This window comes from Charadrius vociferus, unplaced genomic scaffold (genome assembly GCF_000708025.1).
Source record: "Charadrius vociferus isolate BGI_N301 unplaced genomic scaffold, ASM70802v2 scaffold260, whole genome shotgun sequence".
Classification (NCBI taxonomy): domain Eukaryota; kingdom Metazoa; phylum Chordata; class Aves; order Charadriiformes; family Charadriidae; genus Charadrius; species Charadrius vociferus.
Genome location: NW_009646410.1, coordinates 1,430,242 through 1,447,175, shown reverse-complemented (window position 1 = coordinate 1,447,175; position 16,934 = coordinate 1,430,242). Strand labels below are relative to the sequence as shown.

Below are 16,934 nucleotides of genomic sequence, written 5' to 3'. Positions count from 1 at the left end.
CCATGGGTTGTAGTTCATGACTGGCTGCAAAGCGGAAGAAGGCAAATGTCAACTGAACCTCAAAAAAAAAAGGGAGCAAACCAATGCATCTGCCACATCCACAAACCTTTGAGGCAGCTCTGTGTGCTCTGCTCGTCCTGAAAATTAGAGCCCTCTGAGACACTTTTCCTGAATGCTCCCAAAACACAAAGCACTTGAGGACAGAAGAGCCACCTCTGCTCTGCCAGCAGCAGGACAGTAGCATCCTCTGCAGCTATTGTAAGTTCCTCACTGGAAACCTGTACCTACACGAAGCACCTCTTTTCTCCTGAAATATTGAAATTGCTTAAAAAGTCAAACCATTCTTCGATAGGTGCGGTTCTCCTAACGCTAGTTACACCGGTCGTGTTGCACAATCTTTTTTTTTTTTTCCAAATCCAGACTTCTCACTTGACTCCTCATCACGCCCCAGGACTCGGGTTAAACGGCTGCCTCGACCCCGACCCCGTAACCCCATTCGAGTGTGGAAGCCAACAGCACTTTGCAAAACAAGAGCCAAAATGTGTCACCTTTGACAACTCATTTCTTACAGCTCTGCTAGAGCACGTACCTGCTGGTCAACTCCCACAGCATCTAAGCCGTCGTACATGATATCCACCCACCCGTCCTTGGAGGCCAGAACAAAGAGAGACATCAGGGCCTAGAAACACATGGGGAAAAAGTTAGACGTAGTTGCACTAAAGCTTTTTTACCTGTAACATTTTACTCTTCTTTGCCCTTTCCTGTCTGGGGATTATCATTACCTGTCGGATAATGGGACACTTTGATGCCCGAGGTTTCTCCTGGCAGCAAAAACCTATCAATGTCAGCGCCTGGTTCAGCAACGAGCGCTAATTCGGAAACCACAAAGCTGAAGACAAAAGCAGCTTCATTTCCACCCTCCAGGTCTCTACTGCTCCCGACTAATTAGTCCTTACCATGCTGCTAAAATAAGGCTGTGCTGCAGAGGTGGTTGAAAGTGTCCGGCTCTATTAGACAAGCCCTTCTGCAAGATATATTTGGTTTGTTATGTAGCAGTGAAGCAATTAAGTACTCCACGAAGCCACATGTGCTTGTTCTGTTCCGAAAAGAAGTGTATGCCTGCTTGGAAACACTACCTTTGGGATTTACAGAGACAGAATGCTGTGTATGTGAACTGAATATTTACTGCGACTGGCAGTGCCCTGTAAGAAAATCCCGTGGGATAATAATGCACAGGTTTTAAGTCAAGGAAGTAAAGGAGCAAAGAAGCAGATTACCATTCTATTAATACCTGGCCGAGATTATCAAAATTATACTTGTGCCGGACCCATTTGTAACTTGCTTCTGTACAATCCGATTTATTTGTGATGTTTCTGGTGTCCTCCCCCTGGCAGACAAAAAACTTGCCTTTGAAAAGCTGCAAAACACGCAAAGAAGAGAGGAAAGGTGAGGGTTTGTTGCGTAAACTCGCCATTCTCTGCAGATGATGGGCATTTCTCCCGGGGCATTCTGCACAGCCCACGCCGACCAGAGAAGCTCAGGGAAATGGCCTCATTCGTGCTGGTTATTAAGCGCGAGCAGCCTGTATAATATGCACCTAATGAGCAAATGCCTGATTTCACATCATTTAGGACACCCACCTTGTGCATTAGGTTGTCTGGTTCAGTGATCTGAGACTGGCCTAAAGGCCTTTGCTTCTGGGTCACCAGCTCAAGCGTAGCCCTGGCTAATAGCCCAGACCAGCTAATGGCTTCTCACCGCACGTCGAACGACTGCGGCCACTCCAGCCCAGTTAACGACGCTGGTTTCAAGAGTCACCGACAAATTAAACGTAACGGGGACCCTCTGTCAGCAGAGGAAAGGTGGCACTGAAGAGGCACAGCGACGGACTAAGCTCTGCTCTTACAGGGCACGAGGGGACACGTCAGAGAGGAGCTGAGCTGCGGCGAGTGACGTTGGGCTGTCGCTGGAACAAGGCTGCTGTCAGTCCAGCTCCGGTCTCCGACCCAGAACGCCGCTCTCCAGCCGTCGTTAGGCTCCGCAGTCCGTTAAGGAGTCAAGCCCAACTGGTGCTGGGTACCTGATCCTGAGGCTATTTCCTTTGGTGTAAGCCAGGAGAGACACAACTCCTGGGGAGTCAGCTCCTGATTTACACCCGCACGAGGAACCTGGGCCTCTACGTGCTTCATTCTAGACCTGGTGCTTCCCGTGCACAGAACAGATTGTGGCAGGGGATGATTACTGCTTCAGACAGGGTGATTGATGCTAGTGGGATGGATGGTATCAGAGCCCGGGAGACATCCAACAAATCTGGTTTTATTTGCTGACAGAAGCTATTGACATTAGTGTTTTTGGGGAAAATGGCAACCTGCTCTCCAGGCTCCTTAAAACACCACCTGAGCATACAGAGAAAAGATGCTGACAGGTTTTGATCTGTTGTTCTAGACAAATATCAGTAGAAATAATAGCGAAAAAGATAAACCCACGCATTACTCCATGGGTTTCCTTCCAAAATCAACTGCAGAAGGATGTTTTCTAGGCACACAAAATTAACCACCACTCAATGCAGTCGTAAAACTTCTGGATGCAAGAAGAGAAGTATTCCCTGATCTTTCCATGGAGAAACAGTATCCACGGGTAAGGCAGACTGGGGAGATATAGCCTTCACAGAGAAAAGTTTTAATTAAGCAGGAAGGTAAACAACTATTTTTAATATATTGTCTATAAATAAAATTTCTCCAGGAGCTGGACTGTAATGCCACTCAGATGGGAGCAGTAACACAGCTACTAACGGGGTTTGGAAATACAAAGCCCAATTTGAAAAAAACGCTGATCCCTGTCAGTGCTTCACATTCGAGCACTTCCAGAAGTGGAAGACGCAGTGATTCCTACTGTACTTGTTTTAGCAATCTATTTCTTGTCTTATTAATGACTATTCTCGTGTGGAAAAGCTCTACAATAAAACCAGGCTCGCTAAGAGAAACGCTGTTAGAAACCTGGATGTCTGGATTTTAATAGCATCAAAACCCTCTAGTTTGATCCTCAGTTTATATTTACATGGGAAAACCAACTGTAACTTTGAGAGATCTTTTTTTTATAGAAAATAGCTTCCTCCTCGCTAGAAGCAGTCTGGATTTTAATAGCATTGAAAACCTCTAGTTTGATCCTCAATTTATATTTACACAGGAAAACCAACTGTAACTTTGAGAGATCATCTTTTTATAGAAAATAGCTATGGTCCTCATCTTACACCTAATTAGACATAAATATTAACTGAGAATTTTGCATCCTGAATACAGGATCAGTCTCGCTTGTATCTACCACTTAAGCACATCAACAGTCATGACAATTTAACGTAAGACTGCGAGTCACTAGGGAAAGTAATTGCAATTAGCAGGGAGGAAATTCAAAGAGCATACTGCAAGTTTTGTTGTTTGTCATAAATTTTCCCATGTCTGAGTTTTATATTGTTTTACGGAATATGCTTAGTTTTATGAATCTGCTTAGTATAATGGATGGATGTTGTTGTACCACAATGCTAAGCCAATCTAGCTGGCGAGATGGTTATGGATGGCATGATTTTCCTCTCTGTTTATTTTCAATGCTGTATTTATTATTTATACAGTATATTAGTATAAAATATTATATAAGACACCTTTCCAAAACACAGCCAAACAAATCAAACCAGCTTTCCAAAGCTGGCTGTGACAGATCAGATAAACTTCAGAAAGAAATAAGTGTTATGTCAGAATATTTATATGAAACAATCTCTTCTTCTCAGGTAACGAGAAACCAATTGCATTGGAACCTCTGCCACTTTTCCCCCGGGTTCCTGCACTCCTGGGACGGAGGATATTGCCAGCAGAGCTGGCAGGAAGCAGACTCAGAAATCTCTATTTCTGCAAGCTTCAGTTATACAAACTGTCAGAATCTGAATGATTCTCCAGGTCAAGGTCTCTCTGGAGTTTACAAACCAACAATTTCAGCTTTGAGAGTTTCTATTTCCCTGTTGGTTTATACCTAGAAGAAAGGTGGAGGGGAGATGTCCCCACGTTATCTCCCAGATGGAACAGGAATGGGATTTCAGAGTTTCCCTGAGCAGAGTTTCTCAAGTGAAACACATCATGCCTCAGGCCTGACCCTTCTGTGGTGAAGGAAGAAAGTGGAGAAATAACTTGATTCACATCCTGCTGTAGGCAGAGCAGAAGTCCTTGTGGTGGGGAAAGGATGAAGAAAGCCCATTCTGTGCCTTTGAGGGGGTCATCATGTTGGCTTTTGTGTCACCGCATACAACAGGGAAGCTTCAAGAAAATTCAACGTGTCAAGTGAAGCATAGCCAAGACATGGAAGTCAGGAATAAATGTGTCTTAAGAGCACTAGAAAGGCCACGCTGGGCTGCTGGGGTGGGCACTGAGAGCCACATAACCCTTGAGTCTGAGTCATTCCAGGCTGTTAACTATGGCAAAGTTACGGATTCAAAACCAACACATGTTCCTAGAATTCGACAGATGACCTCAGTGGAACCAGAGAGAGGCAAAAAAACCCCCACGAACTGGCTCTAACCATTGCTCCTTCAGCTATGGCTAAGGATGAGAGTTGCTGGGCCACTGTTGTTAGATTGTAATTATTAATGAGGTTTTAATGGCTGACCAATAATGGGAAATCTGGGTCCTCCTCGCTAGAAGCAAGAAGTGTTGCCCAAGAAGGCCAAACAGCCCATTGGTTCAGTTTACGAAAGGCTTATAGTGTGCCCATCGGTACAGATACCCAGATGTGGGGCCATCTGGGGCTCGTTACGCTTTGGGGTTAGGTGATGAGGCTTACAGGGGACTCACCTGAACTCCCAGGATCCCAAAGATTATGAAAAAGGCACAGCAGATGACCACGATGTTCCCAATGGGCTTCAGGGATGACATGAGAGTCTCCACCACCAGCTTCAGTCCTTGGGCTCGACTAATGACTCTGTGGGGGCAAGTAAGTACAAAAGCTGTATTAGTTCTGTTCTTGCCCAGTTCTGCCTCCTATCAAGACAGATGTGGAGTAAACAGCATTAGGGAATGTTTTAGAATGACAAATAACTCAAAAATCATGATGGAAGAAGCAGTTCTGGAAGACCGACCTGTGAGATTATGGAGGTGTTTGAGGGAAAGGAGTCTCTGCCTAAATATACCACTTTGCATAAAAGAAGAAGAGGAGAAGACCACATTTGAGGAGCCAGGCCAGAAAAGTCACTGGAAAAGGACCAAGAAAAGGAAGATATATAGGCTAGTCCCATATTTTTCAAACTTGGAATGATGGTTTTAATCTAACCCACTACCTATTCTTGACCCATCTGCTGATCAGCATCTTCTGGCAAGATGAACAAGGTGTTCAGGCTCACAGACCTGAAGGTGGAGAGCTGGGGGATTGAGAAAGGCATCTGAAAAGGTTGCATGCCTCCCTCCTCTTGATGCCAACTGGAATGAAGCATTTCACTAGTGCTGTAAATCAATTGGTACTGATGCCATAGAAACTGTGCTTCCCCAAGGCAGAAAGAGCTGTCTGCGGTGTAAGTCAGAGGGAGGGAAGCGCCTGTCTGCTTCTGGGTACCGACCGGTGACTCCTTTGAACATCTGGCACTCAAAAGTGCTGCAGACTTCCCCACCTTCTTGTTTCTGCCTGGATCTCTCTTTTGCCACGGGAATCCTCTCACCACCTCTCCCGTTTCACCCCAAGTCTGACTGCACCACCTGAAGCACAGTTGGAGTCTTGTTGCCTGGAGAAGATCCAAGTTCTCCTCCTCTCTGTCCCCCTCCCGGGCATGGTGTTCCCAGCAGAGGGACACATCCCATGGACACATCCACACACCCAACATGTATGGCCATAGCTGCGACCCCAGCTGAGCCTGCACCAACCTCTCCTGCCCCAGAGCCGACAGGTTTAGCAAACTGCAGAGCTCAGTGCACTGGCTCTTTCAAAAACTGTTGGCTTTAAACAGTATCCTGAAAAGCTACAAACTATTTCCCTTTTCTTCTGGTTAAATATTTACTCGAAATGTCAGGGGTAACTCATCAATTATCATTTTGAAAAAGAAACAGATGGTGGTGTATTTATCCACTCCTTTACCAGTGAAACACAAAAGGTAGATGCTGCTGTTCCTCATGCTGGGTGTCTCTTCCAGGTACCCGCGGTGCCTCCCTATTTCAGACACCTCGGCTTTCCTGATGCTCAGATCTGGGTTATTTTAGGGGATGAGTAGCAGGGGTGAGATGGCTCAGGAAGCAGAAGGCTGCTCAAGGCTGAGGTGCCCGCAGGGGACAGCGTGGACCCCATGCAGTGTGGAGACTGGTCAGTGTGGGCTGCCAAAACTGCCCGCGTGAATTAGCCCAGGCTGAGGTCCTCACTGGGGCACCTACGCTGCTGCTGTCACATTGTACCTGCACCGATGGCAAGAGCTGAGCCAAGGCCAGCTAGCAGAGGAGGCTGGACGGCAGGTTAGCGTGCCCAACTCAACGAGCTGGTTAATCCAGCCTAATGGGCAGCCTCCGCGGGGCAAGGGCTCTTCCCACTCCATCTGAGAGCACAAAGCAAGCATTGGGCTGGACAGGCTAAGGCTGAATTGCTCTTCTGGATCCTCAGATGGTCTAAAGACCTCGCCATCCCTCACCTATTACCTTCATGCTGTCCTGGGTGAAATACGGCAGATGACAAACTACAGATGGGAAACTGAGGCACGAGAGGACAGCACGCCATGTTCTTAGAGGTATGCAGGCACCTCGTTTCCAATGATTTTGATGGAAATTAGGTACTTTGGTGCTTTAGGCACTGATTTAGGTATTCTGCTCACTGTCACACAGGATGGTACTGAAGTCAGGTCTTCTAAATTGAAGGGCTGTGGTCTAAACTACTGGAGCATCCTTAAATTTTGGGGAACAAGGAAGACATTCAGTCTCCAGAGTCTGAAGCTGATAATTTTCTCCAACACTTATTAAGAAAGCCTATTCTAGAAATAATAAAGTGATTTCCCTTGTGAGATACTATTTGGTATCCAGCAGAGAGAGAAAATAGGAGGTTACTCGTCTGACTTCGCAAAGTCATGTGTGTTGAGAAAAAAAAAGGTCTGAGAAACTGCAGCATTTGGCTGCTTTCAGAGTTTTGATCAACCAGGGAATTCCTCAAATGAGAATGCATGAGGGTAAAAGCTGCCACCAGTTTAGCTCCATGCCAGTGCTGTTTCCAGCCCTACAGGGAGAGAAGACTTTGAAAAGATTCTGAAAAATAATAGTTCTTACTAATGAAAACCTTCAGACCTTGGAGCTGCCTCAAACTAAGGGCCTGATCCAGCGTTGAGGCAAGTCTGCGCAAAGACTCCTGCTGCTCTCCTGAGAGTCTGATAACTCCCTAAGAAGTGCCAATGAAATCCTCAGCATTTCCAGATTATTAGTGTCAGCTCCAATATGTCAAGATACAGCATCCCCGCACCTCATCAATATCGCCCAAGGTCCTGCTGATATCAGGCTTGCAAACTCATATTATCTGACCCACCACTCCTGTAATTTACTGCTGAAGGATGCGGCGGATTTTGAGCCCTCCGGGTGTGCCAGAGCTGTAGACCCGTTGAGGCTGCACTCTGGACAATTCCAGTCTGCATTAGACATAATACAAATGGGGAAACCAAAATGAGACTTTTTGGTTTTTTTCAGTGTGAAGAAACATTAATCCCTCAAGTTCCTCCTGGTCCTGCTGGTCTCAGCATTCCCAGTGCTGTTAAACCCCTGGCGTGAGACACTCCAAACACGCTGCCAGCCTCACCCCAGCTGGGTCACATTTACTAACGCTAAGTAAGTCTGATCAGAGCTCTCAGAAGAAGTAGTAGCACTTAGATGAAGTAGCAGATCAACATTAATGAAGACCTTCCTCCAGAGATTAAAAAAAAGAAATTAGCAAAGGTGATAATATGATAGATAGAAGAGAATCTATGAAATGACTATTTCATACTGAAATGGTATGAAAAGTGAATAATTTATCCATCTGCTTTGGAAGTCAAAGCCCAGGCTCTGTAGAGAGTAAAACAGCGCTGAAGTCCATCCACATTAATTCTGAATACATTTTCAATTTTGATTTCTCTTGTATCTTAAGCTACAACACTTGATCCCAACAACAGCAGGTTGAACGCATTAGGAAGGAATGTTATTGTATAAGCAATCCCTCTACTGGCTGAAACATCAGAGAGTCATGGAAACATCTTTAAATGTCACTCCTTTGTGAATATATTTTTGGAATTCTGGCCGTAGAGCTGGGCTCGAATCCTCATGGATTCAATTTGGAGGCTGATAATCAATCATGCAATCAAAAGCTCATGATTGGCACACAGGCCAGGGTTTTTTTTTTAAATGCCTGTGCGAAAGGCACAAGCACGCGTGGTTTCGTGTGCTGTGGAGACCAATGGGGCTGTTTTCACAGGAGGAAATAAAAGACAGAATAAGGGAGGTCTTCTGCAAGAAGAGACCCTTCAGACCAGGAAAAGCCAACGCAGAGACGACGAGGGCTGTCCCTGCCCCCGAGTTGAGTGTGACACACAGAGCCGTAGCTTGGCTTCTCACTGTCTGTGTCCTCTCTGCAGCCCTGTCCCCGAGGGCCCACGCAAGGGGAGGACAGAAGGCACCAGGTTAGCTCCCCTGTGGTGGGGACGGAGCACTCGCTCTGGTCTGTGTCCCCTAAGCTTTCCTGGAAAGGAAAATCTGGCTCAGTCTCCACTAGGGACTTCACCCGGACACAGGGACTGGAGCCACAGTGCGCAAAGACCTCAGGTCACCTATCCCAGCTGTCATCCCATGTTGAACCAGCCGAATGTGCCGGCAGATCCCCGAGCCACACGGCGCAGCCCGCAGCGAAGGCAGAGCGGGCAGCTGCGGGCAGAGGCGTGCGCAGGGCAGCCCAGATGTGCATCACAGAGGCAGATGGGTTTCCACATGCGGAGATTTATGACTTACTGAAAAGCCCCCAGTTTGATGGCTGCTTTTTCATTTCCTCCAAATCTAATTACAGGGGAATAGAACTGATTGTGAACATATTTAGGGAATGGGCTTGTTGCTGTCTTTTTACATTTCCTTTGTAGTAGAAAGCAGTATCTTGGCTGAAAACATTCACGCACTCTCTTGAGAAAACATATCAAATGCCAACAGGAATGGAATAGCAATGGAAGAGCCTAATCCTGCACATGCTCCAGATGGCAGGTCTTCCTCCAGCCCACAGTCACTCAGTGGATTATTCCCCATCACTGCAGACTACTCATGCAAACAGGTGACTGCAGAGAAAAGCTTTGGTAAATGAGGATCCAGGTCTTGGCCAGACAGACCTACGGATGTACAAAGAAGCATAGAGGGCTTCTACTAGGTCAGACAGGTGACTCTAGCCGGGCTCAACACAACCCAAGCCTCTTCCTCCAGATCCGATTTAACCACACCACCTTAAGAGAGAAACTTGCCTTCCATAGTTCAGAGATGGGAAATCAATCCTTCTTTTACCCAGAGCTGTCCAGATTATTTTCTAGGTTTTCTTAACATGGGTCAAAAATCAGCCAAAACGGAAGAGCAGAGCAGATCTACTGAACCAGCAATCCGGCAGAAACTGCCTCCAGAAACTACAACTGACATGGAGCTGCTGGGGGACACATGAAGAGAAAAAAGTCTGAATTGGAGTCACATAGGAAGACAGTCTAGTCATATGGTCAGGGAGCTGAACCACACCAAAGGCGCTATCTGTCCAGATAAAAATGATTAAAGCAGCTCAAGTCCTAAAACTCACCAGGCACAACATACACACAGCCCAATTTAACAGAATATCTTTCATAGCTGTTGAGAATATTTGAAAGATATACTTATAGGCATGGCCATTGTTATTTAGACTTACTATTCACACAGGGGTAGTAAAACAACATCTTCTGTCAGAAGCAGGGTCCTATTTTTCTGTCGTGAAAGAGAAAATCCTGACTCAAAGTGAACCTTTTATGAAGGAAGCAGCAGTAAGATATGACAGGCACACAAAGATGCTTTGAGCAGGAAGGTTTATTAGCTGCTGCATAACAAGAGCAGCAACAATGGTATTAAAGAGGGACTGCAGTTAGCACGGAGAGGAACCTTCATGCCTTGGGGGAGAGCACAAAACAGATGCCTGTTTGGAAGAGGCTGGTCCTTGGGCAGGTTCTTGCCAGAGGGGTGCCTGCCCCTGGAGCATGGGATACTGCCCGCTGTCAGAGATGGGGGACCAAAGTAGCAGGACAATTGCTTTCATCTTGTCTGGGCAATATTCAAAATAAATGTTTCTGTAAAATTAATGGGGAACTAAGGGGGGAAAAAAAGCTTCTTTGCATTCTAGGTTAAGCAGCAGTTTAGTCTTGGCTCCCTTAAAAATGATCTGCCACCTGCTACTAATTTCCTTCTTTGTTACGAAAGCCATTGACTGCCTGAAGGAAAGGGGGAGAAGAAGCTGTTAAGCTGCACTTTACACAGAGCAAATGAGAACACAAATAGCAGGGGATGTGTGTTTTAATGAGCAAAAGAGGCATTGATCAGTTTACTACTGCACTTGGGGCTGGTCCCAAAACACAGCGAGCGCCCGGAGCTCCTTGCGGCTCTGCAGGACCTGCGGACGCTCATTGTCTGCAGAGCGGCAGTAGGCTGGGCACAACGTTGGCGACAGACGCCATGCCCTTGTCTCACCTGCCCCTTCCCTTGCACGAATGCCGCTGCTCGCAGGAGAGGGCTCAGCTCCCCCTTCGGAGCACACACCCTACACTCTTTTAGGTCTTCCCCATCCTCTGCTTACCTTAAGGGCCGCAGCGTCCTCAGCAGTCTCAAAACCCGTAGCATCCCCAGGATTTTCGTGCCGCTGTCTGACACCATCGAGACTAGGATGTCGATGACGGAGATGAGAACCAGCACCCCATCCAGCACGTTCCAGCTGCTTTTCAAGTAGGCTTTCTCCCCAAAACACAAGCCTAGTGCCACCACCTGCCCGGACACCAAGTTGCAACAAATTATGAGTATCGCATCCAATATGTTTCTTCCAGTTAGCAACCTGCTGAGAATGTATTATTTACAGATACAAGTCTGTGAGTCCATTTGCTTCCTCGTATAGAAGCCTAATTAGACAAATTAGCAAGTGTTATGTTGTAAGAATTGTAAAAATACCTCTGCAGAAATATCTTAGATTGTCCCTTACAGCTGATATATTTTTAATGCAGCTAAACATAGCTGCACAAAATTTCCTAACACGTTTAGCTCTGGCATAAAAAGTTTGATCGTATTTTATTCCTATAGACTGCTGGAGTAAAGGTTCAGAGTGGCTGACCCAAAGCAATCATTTACAAGCTTTGCAAATAAAGAAACTAGAGAAACTTTCCAAAGAAAGAGCAATTGTTCTGTGAGATGATTATGAATTACACAAGAGAGATTTACAGCAATGGGTTTCCGAGCCTCCCGCCTCAAATCCGGCAAAATGTTTCAACGTGCTTAAGTCTCTCCCTCCTTTGGAAAGCACATAGCTGCTTAGGTTGTTGAGGACAATTGGTTGTTGAAGACAATGGGACTTACATGCATGGTTAAAGTTAAGCATGTGCTCAAGAGCTTTGCTGAATAGGGAAGGATTGCTGAATTGAAGCATCCCATTGCTCATATAATGGTGTAAATCAAGAGCAACTTCAGTGAAATCATTCTGATGTAAAACGTGCTCAGAATAAGGCATGTGATGGGTATTTGAATATGATACAGAAGAGGAAAATATACACCTCGCTCGTAGCTGGTCGACCTAGGGGTTTTGTGAGTCCACTATAATAAAATTTCAGTAATATAATACAGGCACACTTATCCTCCGGCTTCATTTACCTTAACTGTCATTTCAGTCAGGAAGATAACGGTAAAGATGTAGTTGGAGAGTGTTAGAAAAATCCGTTCCTATTAAAAAAAAAAAAGAGAGACAATGTTTTATAGCCTGCTCTCTGCAGCTGTACATCTCCCTGTGCATATTTGGGTGGGTGCTAACTGTTCTCCAGCTTCTGTACTGAAACAAATCTCGGACTGTTTGCTCGCAAAGAGGGGAAAATCCAAATATTTAGACAGCAACACTCTGCACGGTGCAGCACTGCCAGTGCCCGCGTCTGTGTCAGCACCATGGACAGGGGCGGAGATCTTTTCCCCTCAGAACATGCTTGACAAATCTCTACCTGCCCTCACCTGCAGCCATCACCGCACAGTGCAAATATCACTGAGCTCCCAATTCTCCTAGAAATTAAGTCAATATTAGAGTGGCTGTGCTGCAAGGCAAGCAGGACCCACGGGATGCTGAAGCGCAGCTGGCATGAGTTGTCACAGCTCCACCGAAGCCAGCGAAGCTCTGGGGGTTTATGCCAGCTGAGACCTGCCCCCTCAAAGGTTGATTCGCTTGCCCAAAGCCCCAGGCTGGACCTGGGCGTGAAGCCCAATAGTCTCATCTCCCAGTCCCCTGCGCCATCCACCAGACCATGCAGTCCTCACTGCCACCGCTCTGCAATAGCAGCTAGTGATTACAGATGAGACCATGGACTGGTTCCCTATCTGTAGTTAGCAGAAACCTTTTTTTTTAATGATGATCATTAAATAAATTACACTTTTCCCTAATCCCCGAACAATCTCTGATTGCCTGTACTGAGAAATGGACAGCAGAAGGCGGAGGCTGGAGGAAAGATGATGCGTGTGCATGTATGCATGTGCGCATACAATTGAACCAGCCCCAGTTCTGCTAATAACAATTTTGGATTTATTTCTGCCTCTCCCTACAGAGCAGTCCTGTAAGAGATGCAGATCTGTTGCTCAAAATGAGATGCAATTTAAACAAGACAAAACACCTTGGCAACTCTCTCACTTGCCAGATCATGATTTACTGAAAGTGACTCAGGAACCACAGAGTAGCTTGTTTCCATACTGGGTCCATAATTAATTAGGTCCTAGACCTGCACTCTGATCGCCTGAGCTGTGATAGGAAACATCTCCGGCCGTTAGCTGACTGCCACACAAAAGGCTGCTGTGGAGGGGTAGGCAGTATGCAGGAGAGGGAGAGAGGGGACCCGCTTGTGGAGCTGTAGATAAAACAGCAATAGCATGGAGGAGAGACTGAGGATATTACATTCCTCTCTGGCAAGCGTGTGGCTATTTTGAAGGATAATCTCCCCGGCCCATGTCGTGCACTCTGCGATGGGGAGCGCGTGTTGGCTAGCAACAGCATCCCTTCTTCCGATAAGCCAGCTGAAACTGGGACAGGGAAAGAGAACTCGCTTGAAGCAGCTGGGAAATCCACAGCTCGGGGAAGCAAAGTACAATTATTTCAAACAATTCAAGCTAAACTAACTCTCAGTTTCCGGATGAGAGCTCCATCAGCACAGGCAGGACCCGCACACTCCTCCTGGCTCCCCTGCTCCCTGCCCCACCGCTCGGCATCCCTTCTCCTCCCTGCTGCTGCCCCAGCATGGACTGGATCAGCTCCAACTCTGCATGGCCCATTTTGGTTCCCTTGGTATTAACCTGATGCTGATGAACCTCACACCAGTCCCTGTCCCCTTTCCTCTCTGCACTCTTCTGATGCCTGGGGACACCACAGCTCTTCCTCCTCCTCTCATATATGAAGCATTGGTTTTTCATGCTACAGCTCTTTGCTGTGGACTCGTCTGATCCACACATGTCACCTCGTTCCCTTCATCTCCACATAAGTACAGTTCCCTTTGGAGCCAGCCTTGGTGAATGGTGACTCTCAGAGGACACAGCAAGGGGCTCCAAAGAAGTGTTTGGGATTTCAAGGGACATTCTCAGGGTGCCCCATTTGGGGAACCTGATTTCCTCCTGCTCCATCAGCTGGCAGGGAGTCCTGCTCTCTTCTTGCAGCTGCGAGTTGGTGCAGCACGACTGCACGATAGCCAAAAAAAAAAAAAATGGATTTAGGGGAGGGACCGCTGGGCAAACTATTTTGGTAAGGAGGACTACTAGGGAGAGCTTAAAATAGGCACAGAGCAGTCAAGACTCCAGTTTTAAGGTCTTACATTGAAGATCCACAAAAATGAACAGCCTGACACGCCTACATCAACAAAACAGGATTCTATACGATTGCGATATGAGCAGTCTTTTGCAATACATCAGCCAGAGCCCAGCGAATCTCTCAGCCACTATCTATGCTAAAATAAAAGAGCAATAGGGTGATTCTGCCCCTCTGATCGATGGACGTCAGTGCTGTGAGGGTTTGGTTTGAGAAATCCTTACGTAGTCTATTAAAACAAAACGGTTTGGGGAAATGGCATTACAGTGCATGTATCAGTTCAGCTTTTCTTGTGTCACAACAAAGCTGATACACAAAGGGGAGAGGAGAGTATGAAATGAACAGTTTCCCCCATTCCCTTCGCACCACACATACGTGCCCGTGGAGAACAGATGGAAGAAACGAACATTGTGTGGAGAGAGGAAAAGTGTTTGAAGGTTTATCGGAGAAGGAAACCGAGACAGATGTCATGCTTATGTCATGTGTTAAAACCTTGATCGTACTTGCAGAAATGGGATATTCGATATATCGCAGGCCATGAGCTCTGCTCCTGTACTTTGAAAGGAGGCTGGGTAGGGACCAGGAGAGTTGCTGTGCCTAATTCAAAGGATATGCAGGGGGTGTTGGCAGCTTCTCATTTGAAAAAGAGAAAGAAAGTGAGACCGAGTGCACAGCAGTGGGGTCCCAGCCACAGGTGTTGGCTCCATGAGGAGCACAGGAAAACAATAACCTCGGAAACTCACAGCACTGTGAGGCTCGATTTTGGGTCGTTCCATGGCAATGGTAATGCAGTTCAGGAAAATGATCACCAAGACGATATGATCAAACATCTTGTGTGTGATGATTTTATTGCACATCAGACGAAATCTGCCAAGAAAGAAGAAAAGAAAGAAAAAAAAAAACAAAACAGGAGACACAGACCAGCTATTAATGCTCGACTGGTTGGGGAGAGACGCAGCAGCTCGACGCGTGGCAGGGGAATCGAGCGCTCCGTTTGCAAAGCAGATGAGCTACAACATCCCAATCCCCTCCCTAGCAGAGCCGCATGCTGCAGGCAGATCGGGGTATGAATAGAAAAGGATCTGAGCTACAGAATTGGGCTACAGAATTTCAAGCCCCGGTAATGTTCATCAGGGACTTTGGGTCACTTGAAATGGAACAGCTGCTTCCACAGCTCGGACAGGCAGCCGGGTTTGGATCCCACCCCCTACCTGGTCCGTAGTGCTCAGGTTTAGCTTAAATAAAGGAAGAAATACTCCGAGCAAACCCGTAAGGGTTGAGCGCACATGGAACAAAGGGACAGAAGCTATTTACTGTGACAGATGGCTGTACACTGACCCAGGATTTATAATACCGTATTACATTTCCCAAAGTCTGTTTCTGAAAATCTCTCTAATCTTTGTATGAATGAACCCGAATGCTGTCCAGGGCCCACCAGCTCAAACCCAGGAAACCCTCGCTGAGCGTGGCCGCGCAGCCAGAGGCACACAGAGGAGTGCACGGAGCCCAGATGGCCCCGGCACGGCTGGGCTTTGGGAAGGGCAGAGCCGGGGGGCTGCAGGCAAGGAGAGGGTGTTCTCCGGGGGTTGTGGGGAGAGGGAGGACGGGAAGGGGGAGGACAGAGAAGTTCGGGCAGGTTTAGGAGGTCAAGGAGTGCCCTTTGCTGTCTTGTAAGTGTGCGCTGGGTGCAAATTCAGATTTATCTGCTTAATGCAGCACCTTTCCCCCTGCTTCAAACCCTCCCCCCACCCACTCCATCGAGTGAAAAACTTGCAGAGCACTGGCATCACTGATGAAGCAAACGATGAACTTGGAAAATCTCTAGCCATGCCCTGGGCTATGGGTCTGTACTGGACACTCCTATGCCAGGGCCATGCCCACCCCAGAGCAGCTCCCCGTGACCCCGAGGCAGTACCGGAGCAGGGGAAGGGCTGGGAGTTTTGTGGACTGATGTATAGAGACCCATCTGGGATACATGGAAAGAAAGAGCCATCGTGAGGAGGGCACCCGTGCCCAGCACGGCGCCACTGCTCGAGCGCAGCCGCCTTACCTTGAGTGAGGGGCGAAGATGTAGATGGACCAGGAGTCTCTCTCTTTGCAGCAGGTGGGGAGACGTGCCCGTACCCACGCCTTCACGCGGTCCCTTTTGCTCTAGGAGGGAAACATACAGCAGAGCGGGAGGAAAACACAGAGAGAACTGTTAAAACAATAAACCCCCAAAAATTCCAAGTGAAGGACCTGGGGCAATTTTTCACTGAATGCATCTCTCCAAGTGGTCAGTAAAGTTGAAATAAAATGATCTCCCCCAAAAAGACTCTGGCTGGGCAGGAGAAGGAGCTCCGGCAGCCGGGCAAGGGCTGCGTCAGCCCTGTGAGCTCGCAGGGTTTGGTCTTGCTTCTTCCTCTGCATGAAAACTGCATCTGGCACGCAGTTAGCCAAGAGGACAAACACAGTGAATAAAATCCTGGTCCCAGAGCACTGATAACCTGCTCTGATCAGCCTCAGCCCCTCCAGATACTCCTCAGATGCTTCCCTGAATCTTCTAATATTTTTGTTGGGTTTTTGTTGTTTGGGTTTTTTTTTTAAAGCATATATAATACTTAAGTCAGAGGTTATACAGGGAGCAGAGGGAGGTTTTTTTTTTGCTGGGCCAAGCCCTATGTCCATACACCACTGGAAAGCTGAAGAAATCATTTGGGGACCTGAGTTTTGGTCCAGGAACACAATGGCGAGCATCTGCCTCTCATTCAGCATGAACAGATTAGATGGGAGATTATAAAGCCAGAAGGGAACACCGTGGCCAGCCTGACATTCGGCATGAACACAGGCCATGCGACTCCCGCAAATTAATTCCTACTTGAAACCACAGCACATCCTCAGCCACGTATGCTTAT

At 47.2% G+C, this 16,934-nt stretch overlaps 1 protein-coding gene across 1 annotated transcript in view; it reads right to left on the bottom strand.

The window, feature by feature from the left end:
• CACNA1G (calcium channel, voltage-dependent, T type, alpha 1G subunit) overlaps positions 1–16,934 on the bottom strand; it is a 102,247-nt gene that overhangs the window by 33,499 nt on the left and 51,814 nt on the right. The window contains 8 exon segments of the mRNA XM_009879686.1: positions 2–24; positions 590–679; positions 1,292–1,417; positions 4,836–4,962; positions 10,807–10,991; positions 11,865–11,933; positions 14,784–14,907; positions 16,091–16,191. Coding sequence (XP_009877988.1) covers positions 2–24; positions 590–679; positions 1,292–1,417; positions 4,836–4,962; positions 10,807–10,991; positions 11,865–11,933; positions 14,784–14,907; positions 16,091–16,191 — 845 coding nt within the window.